Raw genomic sequence first — 11,973 nt, forward strand, 5'->3', positions numbered from 1 at the left:
CCAGACTTTCACTTAATGCTTGTTTGCTGACCTTCACTGTTGTGTTCAGTGAGTGAGAAGAAATGATTAAGGCCAGAGTAATGCGGCAGTGCCTTAAATTATTAGCTGAATTCTTCACCATTCTACTCACTTAAAACATTCATGCTTTATTTCAAATTATTATTCCCCTCTGAAATTAATGGAAAAACATTTTATCTGTTCTAGTCTCCATAAAACACACACACAAAAAATTGCAATGATTGTAGTATAAAAAAAAAAGGTACTGTACAGTATGGTAATTTGTGAAAAGCATTATGTGATAACACACTTTATTGTAAAGAATTAAACAATTTGTGCATCGTGAATTCATGTAAATGAACATTGTGTGTCTCGTGTGTTACTTAGCCACCAATTATCTCAACATTGAAGACAATTTCCAGTTTTGGTGTTTTAGCAAGAAACATGAAGGTGATGCCCAAAGTTTGCTTTTGTGGATGACATGAAATGATGTGGCAAGTCAGATGTGGCCCCCGGCCCTTGAATTTGACATTGGCGATCTAATAGTTTGCATCTCAGTTTTGCTCGCAAATCAAAGCAAATAATTGGCGGAGCGACAACGTAAATGACATCGCTCGTTCGTTAATTGGTTGATGATTGAACATATAAACAGAGATACGTATAAGACAGAATTTGAAAGAAAGAAAAACAGCCCGGTTTACATATTCACAGCAAATCTGTTGATGTTAATTCAACATCAAGTGTGTTAATGTTAACACCCGCAAAATGTCTGTATGTGTTCAAACTAACCGGTGTTAACCCAAGTGTTAAATGTTCATTGCCCATTAGTGTGAAATGCATTAGTGCAAAAAAAAATAAAATAAAATGTGTTGACACGGCAGTAATATTGACACTAAGGAGTGTTTACATTAACACCAAGGCGATGCAGTCTGGGGGGAATAACAATACCTTAGTGCCTTAAATAAAACATAATTTCATTGCAAAATCATTTCCTTTTATTAAATCAATTTCCTGTGACCCTTGCGAGCATAAGCGGTCCGGAATATAAATGAATGAATAAATCAATTTCTGAGTGGATTTTTTTTTTTAACTGTAAAGAATATGCAACATCTATAGAATGATGTGCAGAGGGAAAAGGTGAGGTTAAAAATCTGTGAAAAAAATACATGAATACAAAAATACACATGAAGCTATCTCTGATTAAAATTGACAATTGAGTGGATTTGTTCCATGACCTTTAACAGACACATAATTGTATTATGTTTATTCTTAGCCTTTATTATTTTTCTGTAACAAAATATCTCTCTGATTTTGAACAGCTTCTGCTGAGTACTGTGGAAAAGTTGCCTCTTCTATTCTTTGTACATTATTTCTGCAGTTTTGAATTTGAGGATGCCTATTTTGATAAATAATGGATTGGTTTGTTCAATATCATTTGATGTCATTTGCTACATGATAACCAACAGTTTTGCATCAATTATATAATGATTAATTTCTTAGTGTCAAACCATTTTTGTTCCCAGTGTAACATAAGTTGAAATATCAGTGTCAGTCAGTCAGTCAGTCAGTCAGTCAGTCAGTCAGTCAGTCAGTCAGTCAGTCAGTCAGTCAGTCAGTCAGTCAGTCAGTCAGTCAGTCAGTCAGTCAGTCAGTCAGTCAGTCAGTCAGTCAGTTTCCTGTAATTGAATGTTACCAGTGGTTTGTTGATCTCCTTGGTCTTCACTTTGATAATTTCACTAAAACAGTTGCCAGATGTCAAATCAATGCCAATATGAACTCCAGACTTTTATCTGCTTCATCCTTCTGCTTGAAGTGGATCTATGCATCTAGCCAATTAGCCTCATGTGCAGCAATTGTCCACAGACTTTGGAGCCCCTTAAATCTTTAAATTACTTCCTATAATATGGATGAATGGCTAGAAATAATATTTAAAACTCACAGAAGGGTCAGCTCCCCCGCAGCACCCGTGAGCTTCATCACTGCAAAAACCATAACATCGTTTTGTTATTTTGTCACTACCAGGCAACACATTCATCCAAATAACCTAATTAGCAACATATTTAATCTATTCTAGTCCATATTTTTAGCAATGCCCTTTTCACTGAAGAGCTTTTTCCTCTGCTGGAGACAATGATCTGGAGGTCACTCACTTCATGTAGTCCGGCCGCCTTCACTAAAGTACACAAAAGTTCACCGTGAGCTCCAAAAAGCCGTAAAACCAGAATCCAGAATTTATTTGCATGTTTTAACTTTAAATTTAAAGTGTAACAATCGTGGTGAAAATTTAGAATAAAAAGATAATTAGAAATATAGTATATACAAATAAATAAGATGAATAAAGACGCTTGGGGGGAGGTGGTAATTTCCAGCAGAACAATGAGCACATTAGATAATGTAAAATATTCCGGTTTTCGTAAATCCTATTGAAAATTTGTTAAAGTCAAGGTTATATGAAGGCACCACGGGTCGAACTACATCCAGTGAAAGACAAATATTTAAAGTACACTGCTGCTACCTCGTGGGGGAAAATGGAATCGTGTGTGTGCGTGCATGCGTGCATGTTTAAAGTCCACCTCCTTAACTAAAGTATTTGTTCCAGCCATGTGAGGAAATGAAAAAGAGGCAACAGGCATGTCATGACTGAAGTATTCCTGACCAAAAGGTTCAGACATATTTTAGTTTACCACATCCTTTTGGAGACCTGATATAGTATGTGCTGTGTTTTGTAAACAAACTAAATAATATTCTAGGAGTTCACAGTCTTTCAATCAGGCCCACCGACCATTCATATTATCAATATTCCTGGTTTTTTTTTCTGCATGACTGTAACTGTATGCTCTTTTACACATGGTAATATTCTTTTTGTATTCATTCATGTTCATTTATTTTATTATTATTATTACTTTATTAAATTATTTAGTTGGTTATAAATAATTTAAGCATACATAATAACACCAAAGATGAAAATGAATTATGTTATCATTAATATTATGACTGACGTTGATTATGAATAATTCAAGCATAAATAATAACACCAAAGATGAAAATGATTAATATTTTGCTTTACATTATTTAACATATTTTACATGTATTTGAGTTTTTTAAGTACAAATATTTTTCCACTAAGTTGCTAAGTATTGGACGTGGAGCAAGGAGATCAAGAAAGATGACAATCATTGACAACAGAAACATTTCGAGAGCTATCTTAGGAAACAGTTGACAAGTGACATAAGAAACTATTTCCAGGGGTTCAGAAGTTCGGGTCATGAAGATGAACAAGATGTACAGATGCTACAAGAGATGAAAACACTATCAAGTAAAATGGGTGGGCCAGGTTAGAAGTTGATGATAATTTACAGAGAAAAACCTGAAAAGTTCAGAGATGAAACAAAGATTAACCATTAATTGATGGAAACGATAAAGCTTTGTGCAAGAATCAGTTCTGTTACAGGATGGATTTTTATTTTTTGAGGGTGTAAGACATGATGACAGCAGCAAAATGGTCGTATAAATCAATAGAATCATTTTTTATAGAAAGCTGCAATGATGCTGAATTGGCGATTCTTTGTCAAGATAATAACCCCCAAAATTGTCAAAACAGCAAGTGAGTTCAACTGGGGCAAGATGACAAACAGGTCAGGTCAATCGCTAAACTTCCCAGTGCAGACTGCAGATTAATTCAACCTGGTGATGGGAAGGGAGTATCATCACAAAGAAAACACAAATTTAAAGAGGCTGTGGTGAAAGCCTTGCAAAGCATCACAAAAATGGAGGAGGGGGATAATGTCAGTAGACTTCAGGCTTCCTGCAGTTATTGCAAGCAGGTATTTGCAATAAATACATAGAAATATTACTCCAGTCTGTTTCAAAATCATCTGTGCCATTATTTTTTCTCACCTTTAAAATTTGCCTATAAATAGCTGCAAATTAGAGTAGATTTTTTTTCTCTCTCTTGTCTTCTATTCCTGTTTACAATCCACATGAAAAAATAAATGAATTGGCTTTGCTGTTCCAATACTTTTGGAGAGGAGTGTCCACTGTTCGCTCGACTCAGGATGTAACAGCTGGACAGAGGAAATCTAAAAGTAAACACCTCCGAGATAATTATTGAGGAAACTGCATGCAACATTAGTTGATTGTCGAGCGCTTGTGGACACACTTATGACTTTTAAATCAATTTGTGTTACATTGTCATATCGTTCATCCACAACGTGTAGATATATCTATATAGATATAGTTATGGTCCTTATAACCAATTGCAGTGTGGCTATTTTGACAGGATGGGGCGCCATTCTGCATGTATGTTGGAAAAAAAAAAAGGGGGTGAGGGAGGGAGGTGTTTCAACTGTCATAAAAGATTATACATTAATAGGCCAGAGGACAACTCCACACTGAGGCGCATCGCACTGTTCTTTGCCACCTCGTGTCGACAGGTAAGATATTGAACTTGTCTTTCTGCTTCTTGTCTACTTGCAAAGTAAGAAATCTTTCTAGGTAATAAAATGACGTTGTAAGTTCCATGAATCATATAGTCGATGGAAAGTGGTTTGTTGCGCAATAGGAAATGTGATTATATTGTGTTTATCTTGTGTGATCTCAAACCTAAATCCTGTGCAAGCTGAATAACGGTTGATTTTAGTCAGATGCTGTTTAAGATTATGTGCACGCATTTGCAGGGGTTGAAGGTTACATTCTGCCACATGTTGGTCCTAATACATTCATTGCACAACGTGATGTTACCTAATAACACTGCCCACCTACTAAATGTTATGGATCATATTAACGTTTAGGGTCAAACCAAAAAATGAATGATGGAAACTTTGGAATGCACATGTGCAACTGTTCAAAGTTGAGTGCTTTTAGCATAACTTGTTGTTGTCTAGTAAGAAGCTGCACGTCTGCTTCCTGCAGATATGTATTTGTATATCCTCGTGGGACTGGTAGTGTTCTACTATGTGCACCGCTGGTTCAGGGAGCAGCCCAGGATCCCTGACAAGAAGGACAAGTATGTATACATCACCGGCTGCGACACAGGTTTTGGAAACCTCCTGGCCCGGCACTTGGACAAGCTGGGCTTCCAAGTCATTGCTGCCTGCTACACGGAGAAGGGCGAAGAGCAGCTGAGGAAGTGGTGCTCCGAAAACTTGACCACAATGCACCTAGATGTCCGATCAAATGAAAGTGTCACCAAAGTTGCAGCTATGATCAAGGAAAAAGTGGGGCAGCGTGGTGAGTGTCTGTGCAGCACTGGTGGGAACTAAGCCAAGTACAAATGGTTTTAATTTGTCACTTAGTGCATTTGTACTTGGAGTTTGTACTTTTACCCTAACTGCACTTTTGCCTCCATACTTTCGTGTCATTTTTGTCCCATGACTGGGGTGCTCAAACTGGGTCCGCAAAATAATAATTATTGTCAGATTGTCGTATCGCATGCACACACACACACACACAAACACACACACCACATAATGTTAAACCAATTATGCTTCCCTACCTCACTCAGCTGTGGGCCATAATAAGAAATGTGATAATGACCTTCCCAAATTAATTATTTTCCTTTTAGTAGCATTTTATTACAGAAGTCTCATTTTTTTCTGGGCACAAAAGGAATATATCTAGTAGTAAAAAGCTACCAGCCATATATTTTTGCAGAATAAATCTGATGTCCCGCTTCTCAGTCCCTCCATTTTTAATAGTAATCGTCCTCATTAACACCTCATGCAGCTAACATGAGTCAAAGCTAACCATTATTCACTTTTAAAGGGAGCTAAAATGTTAGCACATTCAATCTACAGTAACTTCTTCATGTGGTTCTCTCAGGCTTGTGGGCCGTAGTGAACAATGCAGGTGTGTCCGTCCCCACGGCCCCATGCGACTGGCTGACCATCGATGACTACAAATCCATGCTTGATGTCAACCTAAACGGGGTGATCGCTGTGACTCTAAGCGTCCTGCCACTCATAAAGCAGGCCAAAGGCAGGGTGGTCAATGTGGCCAGTGTGTTTGGGAGGATTAGTCCCACTGGAGGCCCGTACACAGTTTCCAAGTACGGCGTGGAAGCTTTCAACGACAGCCTCAGGTGATACTGCCTTCATCATTGCACCACATTTTTGAGAGTTTGCAAACAAACACTGATAATAATGGCTTTCGCCATTTAGGCTTAATATGGCACCCTTTGGAGTCAAAGTCCTGTGCATTGAACCGGGCTTCTTTAAAACAAATGTGACTGATGCTGCAATCCTGAGTAAGAATATCAAGTGGTTGTGGGAGAAGTTGCCTCAGGAGGTCAGGGACGACTACGGGGAGGAGTACCTTAAGAAATGTAAATATGGCTTTTTTTTTTTTCTAATTATTACAATTCAGTTATTTCACCTCCCTTTTTCCACCCCTCACAGCGTTAGCGGTCTTGACAGATAAAGTGGCTAAGATAGCAGACTCTGATCTGATGAAGGTGGTCAGCTGCATGGAGCACGCGGTGTCGGCCGTCCAACCTCGTACCCGCTACTCACCGGGATGGGATGCCAAGTTGTTCTGGCTGCCACTGTCTTACATGCCAACCTGCATCTCCAGCTATATTCTGAGAAAAGAAGCCATTCCAATTGCTAAGTCGATGAAATAAGTGCACTTGATTGTAGTGAGCGTTTTTCCACACCTATTCTTTCACCACTCAATATCAAATACAATTGCAAGAAATATTTTTCTCAGATTGCAAAACTTCTTTCTTCTCTTTTTCTGTCTCTCCATTGCTTATGCAGTGCCATATTGAAGACCTTATCTGTTCAGGCCAATGTGCATGTCCTCAGTGATAAACCTGTGTGAAAGGTTGTGTGGAGGTGTTCTGAGTTGGGGCCAATGAAAAGCATTCCATGCAGCATGATCACTAGTTACAAAGTAAAGTTTTAACCTACAAACTACTTAACACATTAAAAAAAAATTCGATCTAGTTGTTTAGCACTATTCTTAAAACAAATACACAAAAGACACACTATTCGTTTGTCATTTTATTTCTGCCACAATCATTCCAAACGACTGCTTGACAATGCTCATGAGCACCATCTGGTGGTCACCATAGGTACAAGATTCGCTACCAGGAAATACGGTTGACAAATTGAGTAAAGTGTTTTTAATTCCATCTTTTTTTGGAAAATGGAGACATTAAATACAATTCTTAAAGATGACAAGACAGATACATTTGGATTTGGACATGTTTTACAAACCAAGTGCTCCTAACAGCTGGACCCCTGCCTATTTGTTTATCTTCTTGCTTCCACAATAGTTCAGGTGTTTAGGAGTGCTCCTCAGCCAGTTTCTCAGCCTTCTGGACCACTTCCTCAATGGGACCGACCATGTAGAAGGCCTGCTCGGGCAGGGCATCATACTCTCCTAAGAGGACAGTCGATTTAAAAATTACTTAAAGTAGGAATTCCACACATTACAAGGAACTCGGAATGCATATTCCTTCATCCTCACCTCCAAGAATGCTCTTAAAGCCTTTAATGGTCTCCTTTAGCGGCACCAGCTTGCCCATGTGGCCTGTGAAGACTTCAGCCACCTGGAAGGGCTGGGACAGGAATCGCTGGATCTTTCGCGCACGGGCCACAGTTAGCTTGTCCTCTTCAGACAACTCATCCATACCCAAGATGGCGATGATATCCTGAAGGGATTTGTAGTCCTGTAGTACAAAATGAATTCCAAGAATTCAGATTCAGGGATTAATTGAACAATACATTTAGATCGTTCCAAATTAAAATGTCAGACCTGAAGGATTTTCTGCACACCACGGGCAACATCGTAGTGCTCAGCGCCGACAATGTTGGGGTCCATGATACGGGAGGTAGAGTCCAGGGGGTCTACAGCGGGGTAGATGCCCAGCTCAGCGATGGCACGAGACAACACAGTGGTGGCATCCAAGTGAGCAAAGGTGGTGGCGGGGGCAGGGTCAGTCAAATCATCAGCAGGCACATAGATGGCCTGAAGAAAGGAGGGATTTTTTTTATTAACATGGATAAAATCTTTAATAAAGAAAAAAATTGCTTGTTGACTTACCTGTACTGACGTGATCGAACCTTTCTTGGTGGTGGTGATCCTCTCCTGCATAGTACCCATGTCTGTGGCCAGAGTTGGCTGGTAACCCACAGCCGAAGGGATACGACCAAGCAGGGCAGACACCTGTCAAATCCAACAAGAGGTTAAACCAAATCCAACTTGAGTACATGTCACACTTGTTCAGGAAAAGCTGACCTCAGAGCCAGCCTGTGTGAAGCGGAAAATGTTGTCAATGAAGAGCAGGACATCCTGACCCTCCTGGTCACGGAAGTACTCGGCCACACTCAGCCCGGTCAGAGCCACTCTGGCACGAGCGCCGGGGGGCTCGTTCATCTGTCCGTACACCAGCGCCACCTAACAGGGGAAGATGTGAATGGAAGGTTGTCAAAAAAAGAAAAAGGACAAAGACGTGAAGGGTCACATCTGCTCACCTTGGAGGTGGTGTCCTTCAGGTTGATGACACCGGACTCAATCATTTCATGGTACAAGTCGTTCCCCTCACGGGTACGCTCGCCCACACCGGCAAACACAGAGTAACCACCATGGGCCTTGGCCACATTGTTGATCAGCTCCATGATCAGCACAGTCTTGCCTACACCAGCTCCGCCAAACAGCCCTGAAACAAACAAAACAAAGAAACTCAAGTTTGACAATCTGATTTCATTAAGCTAATTAAAATGTTTTTATCTTGTACATACCAATCTTTCCTCCCTTGGCATAGGGGGCCAGAAGGTCAACCACTTTAATGCCAGTAACAAGAATCTCCTGTTCCACACTCATGTCAGTGAATTCAGGTGCTTCAGCATGGATGGGGGCAGTCCTGCGAGGAGAATCAAAACAGCCAGATCGCAAATGCACTTAGGATCGCAAACATTGAACATATGCATGTTATTAAAGATCATCGAGGATGAACTTACTGCTTGGTGGAGATGGGGCCCCTTTCATCAATTGGCTCACCAATAACATTCATAATTCTACCCAGAGTCTCGGGGCCCACTGGGATCCTAATTGGGGCTCCGGTGTCCAGAACCTTCTGTCCACGGACCAGACCTTCAGTACCATCCATAGCAATGGTTCGCACCGTGCTCTCACCTACAGAAAACAAGGTACAAGTTAAATTCCAACCCTCGCACAATACATGGCTCAGTCCAGCCACTCACCGAGATGCTGTGCAACCTCGAGAACGAGCCTGGACTCTCTGCCAGCAACCTCCAGGGCATTGAGAATGGGTGGAAGGCCCTCGTCGAACTGGACGTCCACCACGGCACCAATGACGGCCACAATTCGTCCAGTGGCAACACTGGCGGCGGCAGCAGGCGCAACATAGTCTCTGCCTGTGAGAAACACACCAAAGACAATGAATTAACAGTTATAATCACATAGGCCACCTTGTACATTATTAAAATAAGAAAATTATCCCGAAAGACTGAAACCTCGACGCTCAATGTCATAATTGAGTTGCTGGGCTCGTATACAAAAATAAATCCCCGCATCAACATTCAAATCATAAAATGCATTACACAACAAAGTATCTTATTGAAAATGTCAGATGAATGAAATTCAGCAGATGCTAATGTCGCTAGCATTTCAGCAACATAGTGAGTCAGCTGACAGTTTGTCATATCATATCATATCATATATGAATCATATCACCAAACATGTTTTGATCCTTCTACCCAACATGGTAGATGGTTTAGGAAAGAAATGTTTGGGATGAAACTCCGGCCGAGATATAATGCTAGTTTAGCAGCCACCTCATGACATTAGGGAAAGGTCATTGGTGCTATCAAAGCCAAACTACAGTCGAAACGATATCTGACACGTGCAACCTAACAATAATAACAATAACAATATACATTAGCTTCTTTTATAACCATACCTCATCTCCAATTTTGCAACTGAAGGATTGGGCCTGCCGAAGCACTCGAAAGGATAGACATCGTGTAGCTAACATAAGCTAAGGTTAGCATAGCTTCAGTAGTCCATTTGAAAGCCGCCTTAGTGCGTCTTCGGCTCGTGCGATTTCACTCAAAATCACCAAACCTGAAGGGACTTACGTGAAAGGACGGCCGGTGATCCAACAAGGGCCTTCAGGGGACGGACCCCAGGCTTGAGAGCCTGCAGGGCCCCGGTGCAGCAGCGTCCCACAGCTCCCAACATGGTCAAAATGGCTGAAGGTGGAAAGAGTCGAGCGGAACTCGCGGCTTTATATGAGTATGCACTAAAGCAGACTGCGCCTGCGTGACACGTTAAGCGTGGCGTACGCAGAAATCGACCTTTGAGAAAATGCGCATGCGCTTTGCTAAAAGGTATAATTAAAAAAAATATATCTTTATTTGATAAATGTTATTTACAATAATAAAATTACAGATAGAAAAGGGACAAGACAAAATAGGAAGTAAAAAAAAACACACAAATAAGATGAACACAAAAGAATATATTTTTAAACTAAAAATTATAAATACATTTTAAAAATACCAGGTATAAACAAAAAAAAAAGAATATTTAAACAAAAAAATCTTATTTTTCTTTCGGCTTTATCCCTCAGGGGTTACCACAGCAAACCATGTTTCCATCTCACCCTATCCTGTGCATCCTCTTCTCTCACCCCAACTAATTTCATGTCCTCTTTCACCCCGTCCATAAACTAAAACCATTAAATAAATTGTAAAAAATGCCAAGGGTCCTAAATAAATTAAAAAAAAACATTGGAAAAAAAACATAAAAACATCAAATGGGGACATCCTGTCCTTCTTAAACTTATTTCTTATTTACATTAAGTGTACAGTATCACTTTTTGTCAATTTTTTCTGAAAGAAGTGTTTTGTGTTTTTCATTTTCCACTCCTAGTCTAGCACCCAAATGATTCTCTGAAAAAGAATAAAAGATCAGTTTCATTCCCCCATTTCAAAATCCAATCATAAGGATGCCGAAAACTGCCATGTTACTATAAAAAAAGTGACATCTGTACCTTTTTTTTAAGTTATATATACTACGTACTAATATATACTATATTTACACCAGGGGCGTGCAGAAGATGGACATGAATCAAGTTGTTCATGAAGTGAAGAGTATATGTTCTCCACTAGAGTGCGCCAAAGTTCTAAAAAGATGCAGAATAGTTATAGGCCGTACTGTCTGCATGTGCATTGTTGAAGTTTTCCGACCATGTTTATTTTATTTCATTTGAGAAGACCTAAATCGTCAAGTATTTTCTCACGTGCTAAACACCAACCACTACCAATATTGTATGCAGTTAGGAAGGATTCATTTATTTTTAAACTATCAGGAATATGGGTGGTTCCCAGGATGTATGGTCCAACACTGACTCACTTCAAGAATAATTATTTTCTTCCATCAGCCTCAATCACTACCTTTGATTGTAACTGTGAATGGTTGTTTGTCTATGGTTTCTATCATATGTTGTGATGCAATAATCAGCATTTAAGTCATATGTTGGCTCTGGAATAAGATCTCTCAGCCATTACACATATTTTGAAGAGGAATGGCAACATCAAGGTCCAACCACATTGTTCTATTTAAATGTAAACACTTGATCTAACCAGTGGAGTTCATTAGAGCCCAATTTGACTTCAAATGGCACAATTTGCGGTGGTTTTCATGGAAATGTAACATGCAGACAGCATGCAGATGTTTTGGCTCTTATCCTAAAAGACTTGCAGAAGACTCAGCAAACATAACAATTTCTTTTTATTTGTATTAAAACAGCTCTACCAGTGTGTATATTTGTTTGACAAAACACAAGACATACTTCATCTCTGAGTCTGAGTTGTGCAGACTGAAAAGTTGTGCTTTCAAGGTTACTGAGAGGACATATAGAACATCAAATACCTTCAACTGTGGATTCTGTGCACATCTGGGCCTTTAACTAGGGAGTGTTTGGCAAAGCTGCTGCTTTCTTTAATTTTG

At 39.8% G+C, this 11,973-nt stretch overlaps 2 protein-coding genes across 2 annotated transcripts; one reads left to right on the forward strand and one right to left on the reverse strand.

The window, feature by feature from the left end:
- The first annotated feature begins 3,749 nt into the window (after window positions 1–3,749).
- LOC125987847 (retinol dehydrogenase 7) lies at window positions 3,750–6,940 on the forward strand. The gene is made up of 6 exons (XM_049752380.2): window positions 3,750–3,821; window positions 4,370–4,430; window positions 4,909–5,226; window positions 5,818–6,076; window positions 6,156–6,319; window positions 6,393–6,940. The coding sequence occupies exons 1-6, from the start codon at window positions 3,765–3,767 to the stop codon at window positions 6,614–6,616; spliced, it is 1,083 nt and encodes a 360-aa protein (XP_049608337.1). The 5' UTR covers window positions 3,750–3,764; the 3' UTR covers window positions 6,617–6,940.
- A 45-nt stretch (window positions 6,941–6,985) lies between these two features.
- On the reverse strand, window positions 6,986–10,266 carry atp5f1b (ATP synthase F1 subunit beta). The gene is made up of 10 exons (XM_049752379.1): window positions 10,101–10,266; window positions 9,204–9,377; window positions 8,961–9,135; window positions 8,742–8,863; window positions 8,475–8,659; window positions 8,239–8,397; window positions 8,044–8,166; window positions 7,756–7,968; window positions 7,468–7,669; window positions 6,986–7,380 (listed from the first exon to the last, which is right to left on the reverse strand). The coding sequence occupies exons 1-10, from the start codon at window positions 10,201–10,203 to the stop codon at window positions 7,283–7,285; spliced, it is 1,554 nt and encodes a 517-aa protein (XP_049608336.1). The 5' UTR covers window positions 10,204–10,266; the 3' UTR covers window positions 6,986–7,282.
- Between the last annotated feature and the right edge of the window lie 1,707 nt (window positions 10,267–11,973).

Source organism: Syngnathus scovelli, chromosome 2 (assembly GCF_024217435.2).
Source record: "Syngnathus scovelli strain Florida chromosome 2, RoL_Ssco_1.2, whole genome shotgun sequence".
Lineage (NCBI taxonomy): Eukaryota > Metazoa > Chordata > Actinopteri > Syngnathiformes > Syngnathidae > Syngnathus > Syngnathus scovelli.

Excerpts from the sequence above, each read along its gene's own strand:
- atp5f1b (XM_049752379.1), bottom strand. The coding sequence starts at position 10,203 with ATGTTGGGAGCTGTGGGACGCTGCTGCACCGGGGCCCTGCAGGCTCTC. Across the intron at positions 9,378-10,100 it reads ATCACCGGCCGTCCTTTCAC|GCAGAGACTATGTTGCGCCT; the intron begins GTAAGTCCCTTC and ends TGTTTCTCACAG. Across the intron at positions 7,670-7,755 it reads GTGTGCAGAAAATCCTTCAG|GACTACAAATCCCTTCAGGA; the intron begins GTCTGACATTTT and ends TTTGTACTACAG.
- LOC125987847 (XM_049752380.2), top strand. The coding sequence starts at position 3,765 with ATGGAGGAGGGGGATAATGTCAGTAGACTTCAGGCTTCCTGCAGTTAT. Across the intron at positions 3,822-4,369 it reads CCTGCAGTTATTGCAAGCAG|GCCAGAGGACAACTCCACAC; the intron begins GTATTTGCAATA and ends ATACATTAATAG. Across the intron at positions 5,227-5,817 it reads GGAAAAAGTGGGGCAGCGTG|GCTTGTGGGCCGTAGTGAAC; the intron begins GTGAGTGTCTGT and ends TGGTTCTCTCAG.